The sequence below is a fragment of the Melanostigma gelatinosum genome, assembly GCF_949748355.1.
Source record: "Melanostigma gelatinosum genome assembly, chromosome: 24".
Classification (NCBI taxonomy): Eukaryota; Metazoa; Chordata; class Actinopteri; order Perciformes; family Zoarcidae; genus Melanostigma; species Melanostigma gelatinosum.
In genome coordinates, this window is record NC_136657.1 from 7,174,427 (window position 1) to 7,194,721 (window position 20,295).

Sequence of the window (20,295 nt, forward strand, 5' to 3'; positions counted from 1 at the left end):
ATAATAATGCCAGAATGACACAAAACAAAGATACAGATAACAAATCAAATGTAGTGCAGGTGTTTGTAAAGACTTATTTACTTCATTTTCATCCTCGCAGGAAGGGAAATAATCACGTGAACCGCCTTAAAAACGAGTTTCTTTTTGCAGGAGAGTGCAGTCTGCCCTCACTGTCACGCCTTTACTCCAGACAGCTTTTTAACAAGAGCCTCATCACATCGCCGCGTGCGTGCGCGCGCGCGAAAGCGAAGCAGTGGTCTATAGGCTACTCAATAAAAACCTGGGGCTGCGATCCGTCAGTGCATTTATCATCCTATTACGGCGACAAATCCGGCTCCCCAATACATGAAAGGTAAAATGAATTACCGACGTTAAGCCGTCAATAAAGCCATTCCTGTGTCTCCGAGGGGCCCCCGCTATTATTCAACACGCTTTATCAGCACCTTGGAAATTACGCGGCTTGTAGCGCGGCCCCTGCCTCGCTTTGATTAAGGGCCCTGCCAGGGACCGGTGACAGCGCTTTTGACTCGGGGTTTCTTTCTTTTTTTATTCAGCCCCCCCCGCTCCCCGTGATGAACGCCGGGCCGATCGGGCGGAATGAAGACTAATTAAAAGCTATAAATTATCTTTTGCAGCCCCTCTCAAGGAGGCCTCTCTTTGCGGGCGCCAGATAAGAGCGCGCGGGCTGAGTGCTCATTTGCCCACAATGGCGCTGCAGCTAAACAGCACATTGATACTGTCCCTAATTGGAATTTAATTAAGTAGCCACGGCTCTGCGCTCCGGCCTGTGGGATAAAGATTTCACCATCAACATGTCCCCACTTTCATGCTGTTGCTTTTATGATTATTAATATTATTATTTCACATCGCCAATTAGAGCCTGCATGGTGGCGATTTTATTCTTATTCTAGAGATTTCTTTTCACAAAGCCACTATGGGGACACATTCCTGCGTTCTACGCCTGGTTTTTCACTTATATATATATATTTTCTATCGTGTATGTGTCTGGCATGTTCATAATCAGGGTGTTTAAATCACAAATAGGACGTAAATGCGTCACGCGTGAGGCAAAATAAAGACAAGAAAAGGGCCAAAAAAAGAATGTAAAATAAAAAAAGGAAATCGTGCAAAACACCGAATATACCTTTTTAGAGACGTTTAGCTTCAGTAATTACAGAGACTTTGCCAATTGTCTCTAAAATAGCAACGTTTTGTGCAAATATCACCTTCATTTTGGGCATATGAGTATCAACAACACTTAGCGAGCCACCTGCCCCTGTAACGAGCCAAACTAAATAAAAACAAAAGTCATATTAATAATATAACTTTCTCAGAAATACATCTCCATTTAGGATATAAGTAAATTGTAGTCTATAAAAATTGAAGAAAAAGAGTATTTCAGTGCGTGTCCGTCGCCCCGTGTAACATTTATAATGGTGTATGTCCCGCTGTTGTTTTTGTTTTGCTGCGTGCGTGGATGCGCACGTGCGCCTCACATAAATCGATCGAACTACGCGCGCGCGGGGAGAGGGTAGGGGGGGGGGGGGCTCTGTGTGTAACGCGCGCCTCCCGAGCCCCTCATTGGACGACGTCCATTGTGACAGGGACGGTCTCCGTGCCCGATTGGTCCGTTGCACGTGTGTACGCGCACACGTGCTGCCTGCTGGGTGTAAGAGAGAGAAAGAAACACACGGTGGGGGTGTGGTGTTGGGGGGGGGGGGGGGGGAATAACGGTTTTAGGGGAGTTTAGGAAGAGCGAATACACAGATATTATGCTGCAGCGGAGAGAGGCAGGGACACTGGTCTTAACTTGGAGCGGTTCGCTATGCCAGGTCTCGGACGGGTTTTAGGAGACATGTCACCGCTGTAGGTGATATTTTAAAAAAGAATCATCGCAGGTATTTGTTCGTTTTATTCCAGCGAAGAGGCTCGTTTTGTACATGCCGTCCGTCTAAATTGGATGCCGAACGGGGGGCGGGAGCGCGAGCAACAAGTGGAGTTTGGCGCGGAGAGGCCGAGTATTTCTCACCGTCAGCGAGCCATGGAGGAGCGGAAGGAGCCCAACGGTAGCCGGGACTCGACCGAGGAGGAGAGCATGTCCCTGTCGCCGAACCTCCCATCCCCTCCCGTGATTTTACCCCACCAGGCGGCCCAGCAGGCCCACCGAACCACGAACTTTTTTATCGACAACATCCTCCGACCGGACTTCGGCAGCAGGAAGGAGCCGAGCTACCGCGACCGGAGCCGGGAGACGCCGGGCAGGGAAAACGTCAACCCGCTCGGAGCGAGGCCGCCGCACACCGGCAGCCTCTGCCTGGACTCCAACTGCAGCAGCGACAGCCCCTCTTCGTCGCCCTCCTCCTCCTCGTCCTCCTCGTCGTCGTCGTCCACGTCCTCCTCGCCCTCGTCCAAGCAGAAGTCGTCGAAACAGGGCGAAGCGGCGGGCACCGGGACCGGCAGATACGCGGACAGCCCCTCGTCGATTATGGTCGTAAGCGGCAGCAATGGAGGATCTCCGCCCACGAAAGAAAGCCAGCCGATGTTGTGGCCCGCTTGGGTTTACTGTACGCGGTACTCGGACCGGCCCTCATCTGGTAAGGCGCTAATAGTCCCCGAATCTTTGTTGGGTTGACTGATCGTCCTCCTCCACAGTGTTATTATACTCCTGCAGAGTTATGTGTGTGAGAACTATTTTAGTTGTATCTGCAGGCTCGTTCTTCCCACTGTGACTTCAACTCAGCCAATAAAAAAACTATTATTATTATCTTTTTTTTCTCATAATGAAATAGGGCCATACATTACCAAAATAAAAATGAATATAGTGTAAGTTCATAAACCAAACAGGTAATTCATTTCCAATACTTCTCTCTCACACTCACACACACACACACAAATAAATAAAAAGCGCATTATGGGATAAAGTGTCTCGTATTTGTTGCAGGATATTCATTGATGTGCAAAAGTCGGAATAATTTCCAGTGCAATTCACTGCGCAATGTCATTCCACTATGCATACAAGTTGTAAGTAATACATGTAATATAAGGCCCATGTGTGGTGGTTACTCTCCGTAAGCAAAATACATTCTTAATTATGGATTATATATGAGCTAAAGTAGCAATAGGCTACTCCTCTGTCTGCGCATTTAAATGCGAGTTTGACGAAAAGCATTATGGGTCTAATACCGTAGCTGTGTAATGTTGTGGTAGACCTATAGAAGCTTGATGTATCGCAGTGTATCACCGTCATTTACGGTAATATTACGCACACATTATATTGATACGACTTTTAAAAAGCCATAAAACAACCTCATCAGTTTATAACACCACATTTTACCCAAATAAATGATCCCATAGACTAGGCTTATTTTAATTTGCTGTGCAAGTTTTATTATATCAAATCAATTTGATATACTGATGCAGAAGGGACAGAATATCTGGAGTCACTGTGCTATATTTTAGAAAAATGTCATGCGTATTACAAAAAAGTTATTGGCTAATATAGAAAATATTAAATTCCCTGCAAAGCCTGAATGGGTGTGTGACTGTCAGCTGATGTTGGTCCAGATGATGCATTCAGTGTTTGGAGACATAATTGGAGGATGTATAAAGCATAAGTCATTTACAGCTAAAAGAAGGGTTCTTAAATATTAATTATAACAACAAGAAAGTCCGAATTCGTGAGTATAGTTCGACATATTTACTTCGTCGTTTTAACTGAATTATGAAGAATAATATACATGCATGTTGTTTGCACTTTGTGATGGTGCTTTTCTTACACTCTTTGAAGTGTGTTGCAGCTGTTGTATTAAAGTAACAATCATCCTGTCAGTCGGCTCTGACTGCACGAACGCATTTAAAATGAACACAAATACAGACGGTTGTAGCTGCAGTACGTTATGACAGTTTCTGTTTGATTTTGGGAGGAAACAGACAAACATAGCTCTTTATAATCATGAGGAAATTGCTGACCTAATAATAATTTGCATATGTGCCTCTTGTGGTGGGGACACTGCCTGTATGAAAGCATTGTTTGTATCTTCTATCAATCACCTTTCCACAAAGTCACGAACACGCACGTGACCCGAGGAGGGCCCACTCAGATTCAATAAGTAAATGAATATGAATTTGTAATTTACTCGATGTCAGAGTTCGCGACCTCACCGAGACCTCGACCGCTGTGGGTCTATATTGCGCGGCGGAGGAATTAGTCACATACGTTTCAATATATTTCAGTGTAAATGATTAAAAACAAGATAGAAATGACTGGATATTAGTTTTTATTGGTCTGTTATTGTAGTTTTTAAATGTTGTGAAATGCTCCACATTGCATATGTGTTGACTGTTAAATGATAGTTCTGAGTAAATCCTGGTGTTGGGACGACGCGGGCCAGTGGATCCAAATTAAATGTATTTATTTGTATTGTGAAGAGCCAAGCATAACGTTTTGGGGGGGTGACCTACATTTTTAAATCACACCGAGCCGACGTTAAGAGGGGGCTCGTGGCGCGCCTCGCGGGTGACTTCGCGCGCGCGGTCCCAGCAGTAGAATAAATATTTTATTCCCCTTGTTGTTTCCACGCCAGGCCCGAGGACACGCAAACTGAAAAAGAAGAAGAGCAGCCCCAAGGAGGACAAGCGGCCCCGCACGGCCTTCACGGCCGACCAGCTGCAGAGACTGAAAACCGAGTTCCAGGCCAACCGGTACATAACGGAGCAGCGGCGGCAGTCCCTGGCCCAGGAACTGAACCTGAACGAGTCCCAGATCAAAATCTGGTTCCAGAACAAGCGGGCGAAGATCAAAAAGGCCACGGGCTACAAGAACGGCCTGGCCCTGCAGCTCATGGCCCAGGGACTGTACAACCACTCCACGACCACCGTGCACGAGGACAAGGAGGATAGTGAATAGAGACGTGTCCCCGCCGAGGGCCGCCGTGCACCTGACTCTTTTGGGCTTTTGGAGATAATGACATAAAAAAAAAAGAAAAAAATGAACTGGAAGTGGAGGAGACGCTATTTAAAAAAAAAACACAGATTTCTGTTAATGGTGACAGTATATGGACATAATTATATAAAATGAACGATCGTTATTAAAGTTTATATAGCCAAAAACAGTTATCATGTTGTATACAGTATATTTAATTTCACCTCTCATCCGGGTCCTTCCTGTCTGTTCTCATTGTTTATATGTCGAACTGGCTCTGTAGGTTTTTTGTTTTTTTGTGGTCCCTCACAGCAGCGCCACGTTTTCCTTCCACACATCAGTCCGCAGACTCAAAACAAGCCAAAGATTTTAATATGTTCACGTGTAGTCTGAAATAAAGAGACCTGTAGACAAGGACTAAAACTCTTCCTTCTTTCATTCGTTCACACAGATAAAAGCGCTGAGCAGCGTTTTGGTGATTAAAAATGTTTTAACCTTTTATTCAGCCTATTATTGTTATTATTATTATTATTGTTCAGGAATAGTTCAGACTGATGTTTGTAAAGCGGAAATTATTTATTTAATTTTGTAGTTGGAATTTTAAGTAGAAAATGATGGACTGTTAAGTCTAAATTAGTTATTTATTATTATTAGTTGTAGTAGTAGTATAGTATTGTTATTATTATTATAATAACTTTGTCACTCCAACCTCACAAGCGGCACGGCTTTCACTGGACTTCCCAAATTGCTTCTATGAACATACAATATATAGTTCAGGCAGCAAATTTAAAAGAGCAACCCATAATTAATAAGTATTTAAAATTATTTCTCACTAACATATATGGATGATTTCAACGTTTTTATTTTTTTTATATGTGAGATGATGGGGCAAACGTACACACAAGGACTCTGCGGTTCCTGTTTCAATACAATCAGACACCTCTTGTTTCTCCATGATGGATAACATTTCACCCATTAATCTATTCCGGGTATTCACGAGGTTTAACATCTCTGGTGAAGTTTCACTCTCATGGAGTCTTGCCGGAGCTCAAATGGAGTGAACGCATTTCCTGAAGAAAGCTGTCACTGAGCTTCTCTGCTCTGATTTAGGGAGGAACACATGTACCTGTGTTCCTCCCTAAATGTGGGTACATGTGGGTACATGTGGCCTGTTTCACCTCACGTGACCTCAGGCGCAGGTTTGATAGAGCCTGGCTGTGAACCCTGTTCACTCTGTGTGTGTGTGTGTGTGTGTGTGTGTGTGTGTGTGTGTGTGTGTGTGTGTGTGTGTGCGCGCAAGGTCAGCGAGAGCAGACAAAGTTGAGGGTCTCTGCTATGATATGATGATGGGGAAGTTGTTGATTATTTTTAAAAGCATGACAGTATTTTTAATGATTATTCAATTTACATTTTAGGGGGCTCTTGAAGGGGAAAGCACATTACAACTATAGAAACAAAAACTCACATAATTGTAATTTCACTGGTGTGAAATACTGTCCAGCGATGTAAAATACATGTATATGTAAACCAGTTACTTGGGGCCCATTTATAATTATCATTTTCCCTCACTTACTTCCATCATCCAGTTTACTTACATTGAATTCAATCCTATCTCCAATTGTAAAATAGAAAAAGGAAAAAGAAGCCCTTCCTTAGAAGACATTTAGCATAACATGAGGCTTAAACTTCATATGAAAAAGCTTCTAACGTGTGCGCAGAGTTATTTGCCGTGCAGTGGAAGCAGATTTGTTTCTAACACATATAAATACGCCAGAGGAGAACTCTCACGATGAATTGATGGTTTATTTGATGACAAAGCGAATGCTTCAAGCACGTTTGAAGTGGCATCACGTCGTCTGAACAGTTTGTTAAAAAAATTATTTGAAAGCACCGCTGTGCCCTAATGCACACGGGCCTGTTCCGTCGCTCACAAACAACCGATCGCGGGTCGGACTATTTAATTAAGAGCTCTGCAGCGGAGGAGTTCACGGCCTCCGCGTTGCGGGCTTTTTAATTATTTAATGTGCTGCGTTTTGGTGCTCAGCCTATAGAGCGCGGGATTTAATAAGAAGCACAGAAATAGCGTGTTAATAATTGATTTTAATAACGACCGGCAAGGACTCGCTGTTAGTTTAGAGGCTGGTTATTTCACATTTAATTAACACCTCATCTTTTAAAATAAAATAAAAAATGACCTTATTTATTTACTTGGACATACTACATCTCAGGGTGCACGTGGACCGTCAGCAGACAATACTGTGCCTGTTTGATTGTATTGAACTATAAAAAAAATATTTCTAGTTATGGAACTCCATATTTCAGGGATTCTTGTTTTTCATGTTGATTTCGCAGACAGCTCCGGTGCAGGTGAAGTGCAGCAGTGGAAAACCTCGAGGGGTCCTGGAGGGGCCAACAGCAATATTGGGAATAATTTAATGGCACTGAAATTTGTGAATGAATATTCATAGGGCTCGATTTCAGTTGCAATGACACAAAAATCTAATTTAATCTGCGCGTCGTCATCAAATGGGTCTCTGTGGGACGAAAGTGCACTTTAAAAAGACACTTTCAAGTGACTGTATCACGCACTGTGTTGTGAACAGGAATTGAATAAGAGCGTTGTTATTATGTTTGGGAACACTCGCACGCGCAGGGCCCGATGGCCATATGGCCTGCACGTGTGTGAAGAGGTGAAGAGGCTGCCACGATAACCCCCGCACAGCTCCTAATATTATCATGACAGTCTCATTCCCCCGCTGCGCACGCGGAAGAGGATCCGCTGACAATGTATTTAAAATTCATACAATTATGAAACAGCGAGAGGATTTCTCTCCCCTCTCTCCCACCTTGTCGTTTAGGGAGCGGAGGGTTTATCTGTAAAACAAAGAAAAGCCGGGGATCGTTTGCATAGTTAGCATAGTCTGCCTCGCAGGCACAATATGGATTTAATTTATATGCAAATGAAAGCAATAAAAAGGAGAATACACTCTGGAAATCTCTGGCGCTTTTTAAAAAAAGAAAAGAGAGGGGGGGGGGCAGGTACACTGAGCCTCAATCCAAGAACAATATTATACAATAATATCCACACAAACTACAGCAGAGGTCGCATTGGCAGGTAATGCATGCACCTGAAGTTAGCGAATTAAAATAGGGTTTTTACATCCACGAGGCACCGGATGCAACAAAGACACACATTGCACTGCAATAAAGCTTATGAAATATGATGCATTCTAATTTAACGGTATGTGAAGTAGTTATTGGCTCCACCTCGGATAAAATACAACAGAATAATCTACATTTTATAAAGAGTCCAACGAAGTTATTATCTGATAACAATTATGCGCTTTTACATTGAAAATTCTGAACGCAGGACTTTGTGTAACTTGTACCTAAATTGCGGTATTTCTACTAAACTAAAAAGTTTAGTAGAAATACAAAATACCGCCCCCCCCCCCCCCCCCCTTTCAGAAGCATGCGGGCAAACCACCTGTCACTCAAACAAAGAGGGGCGGTGACCTCACCAGTCCGCGCGAACTGAGTGTTTGTTTTGCACGCTGCTGCTGCTGGAAAATGCATGTCAACAAGGAAGTGGAAGAAGGAGACGCATGCACGCGCAATGAAACGGGCCCGCGCACGAGCACGTGCAAAAAAAAACGGCAGAAAAAAGAAACCCTGCGCTTACACACACACACACACACACACACACACACACACATTCCTTCCCAGCTGCTGCCTCCATAAAGGACTAACATGTAGAAAATGAGTGACACCACATCCATATGTATGATGGAACACAGCATCTATTGTATTCATTTGTTTTAATGGAGTATGTCAGTTGGATCAAACTGTTCAGTCAGTCTGAGTTCAGCTTTCATTTCATGCCACTTTTCTTTTTTTCCTTTTCATAATGTCACTTTTCATAAGGGCACAATTTGTTTCTTCATGTCCCTTTTAGTGTCAGCGCTGTTGCCGCCGCCCCCCTCTCGCCTTTCAGCCAATCACGAGCCTCCTGCCGCTCAAATAAGCAACTGCTAGCGAATCCAGCCAGTTAGCTCCTGTTAGCTCGAACAACACCAACGCCGCCGCCAATCTAACGGCCTGGCTGAAATATGGACAGCATTTGACGCAATCTTTTTATTTCCTAATGTCTTTTTTAATATATTAAATACTGAGCATTTTTGGGTGACACATGCTAGCTCACCTCACGCAATGTAGCTGCTCTCTTGCTTTAGCTGTAGATTACCAAACTACATTTACATGTTTTTGCAGAAATTATATAAACTTTTTTAAGCCACAATAATTTCTTATATGATAAAATAAACGGCAAAAAAGTCAGATTCCAGTCTTAATTCAAATGTACCATGTTTTTGACATGAGGTCTGTATATATATATATATATATATATATATATATATATATATATATATATATATATATATACATATCACCACTCTGTTCTCATGTTATTGGTTTGTCTGTGAACCAATGAGGGGTCAAGTCCTCTGCACTTGACTCGGAAGAATATTTGCAGAGAGTGTGTGTGTGTGTGTTGGTGTGTGTGAGGACAGCATGCATGTCAGACCAATCAGCAGAATGATTTTCAAACCATTTAACCCAGGGTGTTTTCAAGCGTTCACGTATATCAAGATCGGTTCTCACCACGGGGGAAGTTTACTTGTGACTTATCGTGGGCTGTCAACTGGACTATCTCCAACTCTCACACACACACTCACACACACACACACACACACACACAGAATCGGATAGACAAAGGTGGCATTGAGAGGGAACCTCCTATAATGCAGCTGAGCGTCCAGGGGGGCCCTCTGCTCCAACAGCCGCCATCTCACCGAGCTAAATCCACATTACATGGAGGATATACACAGTGCCACTTGTTTACTCTGCCCGACAGGGGGTGATTTGAGGGAGGGGGGTGCAGGGGCTGATGTGTGGAGAGAGTGGTGGAGGCTAAAACACTGGATGTGATGCAGACTGGTTCAGGCCTAAAGAGAGAGTCAAGAGACTTGTAAAAACAGATATTTTTCCCATGGAGTCTTGCATGTTTTTAGCATGTGTTTTAGGAATAAAGCAGCACCACATGAGTCTAATGTTCACATCTATGTCATACAGGATACAAGATGTGACTTTCTTTGGTCCATGTGAACCAAATCTTCCTCAACCAACTGTTTTTTTAAAAATATGATCCAAAGCATAAGGATGTCATTTTCCAATATATAGCGTGCTATCGAGGAGGCGGCACAGTTCTCTAGCCCTAATTAAAAAGCAGGCGTCGAGAAATACAGCCACAGCTATGCGGCGCACGTTCAAGCGTGCTGGCCAATGCTTAAATTATTATTATTTTTTTTAAATCTGCTTCATCTACGTCAAAAATAAGTCATCACACGCAGCGCATTGATCAGCATGGGAAGTTTGACTGCAAAACAGCGGCGAGGTGCAGAAACACGAGGGAAACATCTGTATTCATGAGAGAAGAGGGGAAAACAAAGAGGCGGGTTAATGACACACACAACGATATCTCACACTCATTCTCACGGTGAGAGTCCGACACACGGCGAGAACAAAAAGGCGAGGACACCTGGGATTCCCCCGTTGTGTGGGTGGTCACACGCACCTCTTCTTCTTCTTCTTCTTCATGCCTCCCACATGTGGAAGCACTTTATCTTCCCACCGCCTCTCTCACTCTGCCTCTCTGTCTCTCTTCTCCTCTCTGTGTGTGTGTGTGTGATCCACTTCACTCAAGGAAACCAGAGATGTGAGAAGAAGATGGTCACCGATGACAATCTCCCCATCTGCTGCCCCCTTAAATGCTTAAAGAATGGGATTTGCTGTTAAAGCAGTGCACCACATTGTTTTTTGGGGGGGTGATTGTCATGTTGGTCAACTCAACCCGTAAAGTGATGAGAACACAGACACCACAACCACCCATGCGTCCCCCCCCCCCGCCCCCCAGTGTAGATCACATAGATCAGCACTGTGCTGAGTGACAGCAGGCCCACGAGTATTGACCCATATTTTTTTTATTACTATTATTTGTGGAAAAATCACACCCTCTCAACCTCTTTCTCACACTTCAAACGGGGACGCGCCTGGGGAGATCTCGCCCCTCCGTCTTTCATCGCGGGCCCGCTAGCAGAGCCCCCTACATTAGTGGTCTCCGTCAGTAGACTTGGGGGCTTGATGCTGCGTTCAAGGCAACAAGTTTGTCTCAGCCCCTGTTTTTGTTGACGCTTTGGATGTTGGAAATTTGAACTGCCGCCGTCCGAGTTGTCTGGAACGCAGCTTCCGTCCCCTCTGTGGCGTTAGCGCTCCAGCTCACAGTACTACCGGATACTGTGAGCACTGATAGCCTGGCCTTTTGCTACGTTCGCTAGCTAGGCTAACCAGTTAGCTTCCACTTTCGGTGCAACTAGCTCCCGTTCTCCGCACGGAAGCTAGTTGTACGTTACGAAGCGGCTCGCAATACGTGCATTCAAACGCAAAAGGAAGGCTACATTCCCGATAAACAGGTAAGAGCGTGTTAGTGAGCTACGTACAAAGTGTTGTTTCGTCTTTTTTAAAAGTTAGATGGGAGACGGAGCTGCTAGCTTGCCACTTAACCTAGCATGCTAGCTTCCATATTCAAGTAGAATACAAAGTTAACAGCAAAGTTTGGGTCGTCCCAAAATGTTGGATGCTGTAGAGACAGACATCTTAAATAGCTAACTGTACGTTACAAACACTATGTGGGTTTATTAAATACATGTCTTTAATGTTATACAGCGTTATGACGTGCAACCTTTTATTTTTCAGAATCGGAGAAAATGCGCACCATAGCTTCCTCACACAAAAAGTAAAAATAGGAATTCATCCTCATCGTTATCAATCAACCAATCGGTTTTCCATACAGATGCACACACACACACACACCTGACACACTCGCGGTGGGAATGCTTCAGCTCAGATGTGGACTCTGAGGTCAGGGGTCAAGAGCCGGCAGTCCATTTTGCAGTCGGCTGCTCGGAGGAAGCCGAGGGATCTTGCGGGGTTTATAGGGAAGAGCCACTGGCGGCCATCCAGAGGAGGAAGTCTAAGTTATTTATGAAGCCCAGCTTGACAAAAGACAGTAAAGCTTCCCATATTCAGTGAGTCTGGCTGCTCCAGAGCAATCAATTAAGTGGACAATTGGGTAAGTTCATGTACAGCGAGTACAATATGATTCTAAGTGCAACCGGGGTCGTTTTTCTTCTTTCAAACATGCGCTCTAAAAGACATATTTACATGCACATATGCACACATTATCATACGCACACACACACGGAGGCCAGAAGTTCAGGTTACCGAGGCAACTCATCTCTGGATCTGGGCAGCAGAATGCGAGACCGTGAATAACTGTTTTAACACACAGCTGGTGCAATGTGTGGTCCGTTACATACCATCTAAAGCATAACTCTGTGTCTGTGTGTGTGACGTCAGTGTCTCAGGGTGCATGCGTTTCATCTTCATCATCCTGTTTTGCCGCCATGTACATGTGTGTGTGTGTGTGCACAATCTCTGTGCAATGAAGCCCCTTTGCAGTTGTGATTGTGTAGGTATTATTTTCGCTGCAGTGTTTTTTCATGGCGACACACTATGTGTATCTGTTTATGGACGAAAAATCTGAATTTGGATTCGTGCCAGATGTGGGCGGGGCCTACACAGGAAGTAGTTCGATATTGTAATTTTCTGTGTTGAATGACTTTTTACCACCATTGACACTCCTCATATGTGCATGTGTAAGTTAAGCTGCACACAGGATATGAAAAACAATATTCAAATCACGTTTTATTAATCTAATTCAATAAAAATAGCATTATTTGTATATTAATATGTGGAACAAATAAAGAGAACTGTGGGAATTACAAGGCAGGAGCACATTACATTGATTTACTTTGAAAACGGATAGTCGTGTATCTAATGACGCTGGTGTTTGTGATTTAAAAAGACGTGTAATAAAGGAGAAAATGACGGGGTAATAACTGCAAATAAGAGCACTGCTCATATTGCATCGTTTAAAAAAATATATATGTTTAAAGGAAGGACGTCCAGATGCAATTTTGATGAAAGATAGTTTGTTTAAAACTTTTATGCAAACTAAAATAAAAAAATCTGAAAAGCCCTCTCTCATTTTGCATCCACTAACATACAAAATGTCTGATTATCCAACTTTAAAATGATTCAGCAATTAGTTATGTCAGCCATTGCTGACGTTCTCGACCAATAAAAGATTATCCCTGATGTATTTTTTCTTCTGTTGAATGACATTTTGATCTTCGTTGTGGCGAAACAAATTTGAAGGAATATCTATCAAAAAAGTTTAATATTTATCCGTCTCCTCATTCGTATTTCTTGCGAGTGTTTTCTTTCCCACCTCCTCGCGAACAGGTGTGAGGCTGAACACCTGCGTGTCGACTCTGTGACCAATCAAAGGGGTGAAAGGTCAGACACGGGGAGACGTTTATGTGAAAGATGTCCGAGACACACAAAACAAATCTCCCAAACATTCACCAGGGAAGTAGAAGAAGGCGATTTTGCGTTTAAACGTCAAACTAATTTGTTTTCTTCTCGCCTCCGACTGCTTCTGTGCGCCGAACTCGGGGTTTCCCAGAAACCATCGGGAGCAGATGGCGGCGAGGGCGAGAGAGACCGAGAGAGCCGGTGGAGAAGGGAGAACATCGAGAGGAGCATAAGGGAGCTGAAGTCCTGCGTTTCTTCCCGTCAAACTGCGGAGACCCGACCGCAGATGTTCGTCGACAGAAGAGGAGCCGTCTCCAGCAGCTGGTCGGGGATCAGATCCGTGTCAGTGCGTGGACGACCTCCTGCAGCGCTTCAACATGCTAGAAACCAGACGCGCCGGGGACAACGCTTACACGGGAGGGAAAAAAAATACGGTTTCACAAAGAGATTTTAAGCCGAAATCGTAACGCAAAACATTCGCTGAAGTGCCCTTAAGCAACACAAACAGATCAATGAAGAATATTTTTATTTCTGTGGTGGCTTCAAGTTCTAAAAATCCCATCGAATGTCACAAGAAAGGGAAGTCTTTGTTATAGTGTATGTTAGGAATTGATTGTTGAACTGCTCGTCGCCACCACCCACAAAGTAAGCTCCTAGAGCGTCAGCCAGCCGGCCCAGTGAGGAATGACAGCAGTCCTTTTTTTAAATCGCTAACTGCCGAGCCAGCAGAGGAACGTTACCCCGCTGTCATGACAAGTGTGTGGTCAAGACCCATCGAAGGCAAATGTATATGTCAGCGTTACAAATAAAGGCCATCTATGGTCGGTGGATGGGGATTCAGAGGTTGTACATGTTTCCCCCATTTCTCTACAAACAGACTTCAGAGCTGCTCGATCATGCCGCATGCGGGGAAAAAATGAGCAAAGAAGGAGGTATGATGCTGGTAATACTGGTACATCATTGCATCAGTATGGTATTTAAGTCCAGTGTGTACCATCCTAGGGGTCGGGCCCCTCCGAAGGGCCACAAAATAAATCTGAGGGGTCGTAAGAGCAAAAACCTTTTCTGTACTTTTCTCTAGTATTTGCTTTGTAAAATTGTATTCTAAAAAGTCAACACAGCTGTTTGATAAATGCAGCAGAGTAAAATGTGTATGGCGTGTCTCTGAAATGTAGTATAGTTGAAGTATAAACTGGCGTTAAACGGATATACTAAAGTAAAGTACTTGAGTAAACATATTGGTCAAGTTTAGTAAAGTTGAGCAAATTATTTGTTTTTTATTTGGACTTGTCGTACCTTAGCCTCCGAGCGGGAAGATACAGGATGTAGGTTTTTAGATTTCAAAATAAGAGTGTATTCTATTACCCAAAACTGAGACAACAAAACAAAGCGAGAGCGAAGTTTCAACTAACTTGGGCCTCAACAAAATGCAGCACCTGCAATGACTGACAGTAAATATGACATAACCGAATGTTTCAGTCAGCGGTCGTGAACGGTGGAAAATACTTCCCCCGTACAAAATGAGATTCCTTACATCATAATAATAATGTGCATTATGATATCAGCCACATTATTGACTGTTTCTGTGGGTGTTGATGGGCGGATGAGCCGTGATGGATCGCTGACAGGTGAAGAGCAGCACAGTCACGTCCACAAACGTCTTCATGGTGGAAACTTTTATTCTGATTTCCACCAATGGCAGAAATGAATAACACGGCAGGCTGCTTTTGTTTTCTTTGTTCTGCAGAGCTCTTGTCTTGGTTAGAGCTTTATTTGAAGACAGATGTTTAAAAAATAAAAAAGAAGCCACAGTCTTTTTCATTACAGCGTTAAGTCGGGCCACATTTTCATCTTCTTTGGAGTATCACTGACTTGTGACGAGTCTCAGATATGTGGTTTGTTATCTAAGGAGTGGGTTTAGGAGGCCAGTTTCTACGTGAGTGTTTTTCATTTTTCCCCTCATATTTTATTGTATTTTCTCAGCCACACTTGTGATCCGAGTGAAGAATAATAAGTCAGCAGGTTAAAAAAAAAAAGTGACTTTTTAGTGCTACCAGCCTTGCAACTCACCGAGCGGTCAGAAGATTATCGCCGTGTATTTATGCTTGCCAGGAAGTAAATTTTCAGAAATTCAGAGTATTATTTATGAACATTTTCTCAGAGTAAAAAAAAAACCAATGGGTGAAAACATTTTCTAATTTTTCTCAGAAAAATAAATAAATACAGAGAATAAAATCTATGCAAACTCCTTAAGCTGCTCGATGGGCTGATTGTTTTTCCATGAGGTAATATTACCGCGGCGCGTATAGCCACAGGTCGATGCGGCGCTCATTACGGCTGTAATAATTAACCGCTGATGTGTGTAGAGACAGGCCCCCTGACGGGCTGATGGGAAAGCAAGGGCCGCTCCCCCGAGGAGACCCACAACACAGCAGCAGCTCGCCTCTCCACTCGCTGCACACAGAGAGAGAGAACGGGCCCCACAGACTGCAGATTAAGCAGAATGATTAAGCTGGGGAGTAACTGTGGGGTGATTGGTGTAAAAAAGTGAATTCATAATATTCTTTTGCTGATTAGAAGTGCTGTCTCAACAAAAATCACTGTGTACCGTTATTTTCACAAGGAACCTTTTATAAAGAGTGTCTTTGTCAATGGTTCACAGTTACTTTAGCGCAGCTTTAATGCTTTAATAAGATCACATTTTGAGCTGTCAGGTTGTAAAAAAAAAAAGTTGTTTAATTGTTGACAGTCAAGTCTTCATGAATCAATATCAATAAGTCATCAATTAAAAGGGCAACAAACATCAAGTCTGCATTTTAAATGAGTTAATAAAGTCACGAATAAAAGGGTACAGTTAAGATTTTTCTCCTTTTCTAATAACGCATAATATAATAAATCATAAATGTTCATATGTTGTTAACCAATATGGGATTTAAAAATACTTTCCAACAGCTGGAAGCAAAAGTTATGAAGTCATATTCGTAAGTTATCAATAAAGTGTCTGGAAAAGAGTATTGTAAATGTTAATAAGCAGCGATATAAGAGAAAAGAGAACGAGACATGAGTTAATACATCCACTAATTATCTACTGTACATCCACAGGCCTCTGACATGATGATGTCAAGTCTTGTTTGCAGCGTAGGAGGAAGGAATGCTGAATAAGACAACAGTCAGTTTGTCCATAATTTGTACGGACTCTAAGTGGAGAAGAGCCAGAGACCAGAAACGAGAGGCAGTTGGTCAAAAACACCAAGAAGTTGATTCCCCGTAGGAGAAGTCTGGGAAGCCAGATGTTCACGAGGCTCACGCTCGCTGCAGTGCACGTCTGAGTACCAGTTGCCTCAGTGTGTGTGTGTGTGTGTGTGCGTGTGTGTGTGAGAGACAGAGAGACGTTTCCTGATGTCCTGGCCAGATGTTGCTGATCCCTGCCACTCCACAGAGGGACGTTTATACCCAGCTTTACAGAATTAGGAGAGACCCCTGGGACGAGAGACGCGATCTCATCGGACAAATTTGGTTAGCAGTTAAAAGAAAAAATAAGATTTTTTTTTTTTAAAGGGTGGTTTTTGATTTGACAAAGTACAATGTAACTCCTCATCTTCAAAAAACATCACAGAATGCTGAAGGCCAGTCTGTTATTTATAACGACAAATCAAACCGCTATTGTCGGCTCGGGCTCCAGCTGGCCTGCACAACAGCACCGCTTCAGCTTTTTTATCCTTTATTGCAGAAACGTTGATGAAACTGGAAGAGCAACAACAACAAAAGTGATGTTGAGATGTTTCGTGGAACGATACGTCGCTGTAAATCAAACTGAAGCTCTGGAAAACTGAGTGTTGAATGAAAGTTATTTCCAACGTTCATGTTTTAGTCGTTCCATTAAACTCTGCTGACTTCACACATAAAGATCCGTTTACTAGTCATTAAAAGGGAAACTTTGCCAATTTTTAACCAGTTAAAATCAGCAAATTCTCCCTTTAAGAGTACTACTCAGCCTTATAAAACATGATCTATGGCGGTCATTTTCCAAAGTCGGAAAAAAACAACCCCAGTGATGTCATGGTGATGTCATCAGGGTTATCTCAGACTGGAAACTACAAATTCATTACGGCCGAAGAGGGGACAAAGAAAGTTATGGGCATTTGCGAGGCAGGGAGGGTCGGATGAATGATGCTGCTGAGTTGCATCATGGGAAATGTAGTATCCAGTGTTATTAGAGCTTGGCCCATACAAGAGAATAAAAGTCAGGATGCATCCGCCTCTGCTTCTTTGATTTTGACCCTTTTTAAATCCGTCACCAACTTGAAAAAAGTGCAATGATAGATTGGAGCTAATTAGTCAGTGGAGCAAGGCAGTGTTTGATGAGAAGAAAACACAATCAGTCCTGAAAAAAGTAAAAAGAAAGAAAAAGAAAGAAAAACCGACTGCACTGCTTATTATTCCGATTAAGATAAATTAAAAGAAGGGGCTGCAAAAATGTAGCTGATTGGAATTGTATTGAAATTGATTGAAAAGCTGATGGGATATAATCTGCTACTCACGCGTAATCGGTCGATGCTTTAACTGCAATCGACTATCTGACAAATAAAGCAAATCAGACATTTAAATTGCATTCAGAAGCAATTAAACGACTGTATGCAGGTTCGACCGGTACAGCGTCCAGATCATTATACACTTTTAATCCCCTCTGTGTCCACTTGTGCTTAATGCCTGTGGAAAATGTGTACGTGTTGTCCCTCCGGTCTACAGTGTTTCTGCCCCTATGTGTTCACACTTGCGTCTGTCTTTCCCCTCACACACGTGTGTGTGTGTGTGTTTCTCCATGTGTGTGTTCAGCGCGGGCGTGGGGATCCATCTGTGTCAGGTTAACCCGCTGGGAGCCTCTCAGCGGGTAGTCCAGGAGGGCCTAAATCATCTGGACTGCCAGAAGCGTGAAATCCTTCCAGGCCTGGACAGATGTCTCTCTGTTCAGGCCAACCCGGCCTCCGGCGACCTCGCGGACCCTTTCAAAAGACCCTTTCGGGGAAAAGAGTCCGGGCAGCACGAAACGCAGACCAGACAGCGTTGAAGCACACCCAAAAGATAGCCGGCGATATGAAGTGCCGAGGCCAGGTCAGCCAGAGGCTAAAACCGGCCTGTGACACGTCAGAGAGGCAGTGAGGGAGACACCTGCCCTCTCTGACCCAAGGACCATCTGCACTAAACCTTGATCTTTCACACGTCAGCAGACGAGCAGCACAGTGACGGACCTCGACCCGGTGTCACGTGTCACATTCCCGGTCATATCGAACACCTTTTTGACAATAGATACAGAGGGAAATGACAACAAATGTCCTTATAATTTCATATAAATATTCTTCCCGTATAACAAAATATGTCTGCCAGTACCGACCAATTTCAACCAATAACATCGCAAACTGCCATCCATCAATCAATCTGCAACTTTCAGCGACGAGGGAGGTGTGTGTGTGTGTGTGGAACCACCAGTCCACATTCCAGGCCCGCCCACTTTTTAGCGGTCCAATCAAATGCGATGGATTTGATTTAAATCCCTTTTGTAACTGCACACCGCTTTTCACTGTGGAATACGTCACAGTACACAAGCTAAAGGCGGCCTAACTTCCGTTTCACCGGGTTCCATTGAGGCCCATTTTTGGACGATTAAAACAGTGGAGGTCTTTCCAGGAGCAGCGTTAAGACGCTGTTCGCTTCCTGTTAGGCTTCCTGCACCAGCTGATTGAGCTGGTGTTGTGTTTTTTTGGCCTAGGTGGCTGAGCCGTGGGCCTAATGGTTTCCAGCTGGGCCCGTGTGTCCGCATTAAGTCCTCGAGTGGAAAAGTGGCTGCAAAGTCAAACCACCTGGCGAGGCCCGAGCTGCCGGGGAGGCGTAAAGGTGGCGGTGGACAGGGGGGGGGGCAGAGTCCTGGAAAAAACCTTCGCCAAGGATCACGGAGGAGGCAGACACACAACCTTCTTCATCTGCTTTATTTGTCATCCGAATCTGCCACTTTATCGCTTCGTGTTTATTTTCCCTCGCAAGGGCAGCCTGAAAAAGGAGGCCGTCATCCGTGCAGCTTAGCCGGCCGCAGGTGCTATTTTGGCACAACCTGTCAGCCAGCTCACACCAACAATTTGGCCTTACAAGCTCCGTAATCTGCTACATTGTCACCGCTCTGCCTTTGACCTTGGCCAACACAAAGCCTGACGGGACTCCTCTCCATCCCCTCATTAAGCGCGCGTGACCGCCGCGGCCCCGACGACAGCTGTAACGTCGCAGCCTTGTCACAATCCGCAGCTACAAGAGCGAATAATTCTCTTACAAGCGGCGTGACGGGAGGGAACGGCGACCAATCTCCGGGATTTCACGTTTGTCCGTGCGGTGACGTGTCCGCGGCAAACGCATCCTGGCACGAGCATGAAGCGGTTGTCACGTGAACAGTTCTCCGCGTTTAAGCCCTGCATTCAAACAGGAACACGCCGCTCAGAGAGGACATTCGTTTCCAGAGCAAGTACCTGCATTGCACTCACACTCAGGACTTCTTCTAAGTCTACGTCTTGCTCAAGGGCTTTGTGTCTGTACTTTAATTATTGATTATTTTTGACAGGGAGGGACTAGCAATTCAATACCCCGGTCATGAATTCCCAAGCACAGATTCAAACTGGCAACCCTCCAGTCCATCATGTCACCGCTGCCAAGCAATGATTTGATCATTTGCATGTTTTTCATGAGCTGGGTTCATGGATCTTTTCTTTTTTACCGAATGAGTTCCATATGATTTTATTAAACGCTTGGTAAAGTAATGATATTTCTTAATGTGTTTGAAAAAAGAGTGACACAAAGCCTTAACGCTGTCTTGTCAAGGGTTGGATGAGAAAACTGCC

General features: G+C 44.0%; 1 protein-coding gene across 1 annotated transcript; it reads left to right on the forward strand.

Annotated features, from left to right (window-relative positions):
- The first annotated feature begins 1,762 nt into the window (after positions 1-1,762).
- On the forward strand, positions 1,763-5,332 carry LOC306797213 (homeobox protein engrailed-1a-like). The gene is made up of 2 exons (XM_079296453.1): positions 1,763-2,594; positions 4,584-5,332. The coding sequence occupies exons 1-2, from the start codon at positions 1,961-1,963 to the stop codon at positions 4,904-4,906; spliced, it is 957 nt and encodes a 318-aa protein (XP_079152579.1). The 5' UTR covers positions 1,763-1,960; the 3' UTR covers positions 4,907-5,332.
- Positions 5,333-20,295: the final 14,963 nt, after the last annotated feature.

Excerpts from the sequence above, each read along its gene's own strand:
- LOC306797213 (XM_079296453.1), top strand. The coding sequence starts at position 1,961 with ATGCCGAACGGGGGGCGGGAGCGCGAGCAACAAGTGGAGTTTGGCGCG. Across the intron at positions 2,595-4,583 it reads CTCGGACCGGCCCTCATCTG|GCCCGAGGACACGCAAACTG; the intron begins GTAAGGCGCTAA and ends TTTCCACGCCAG.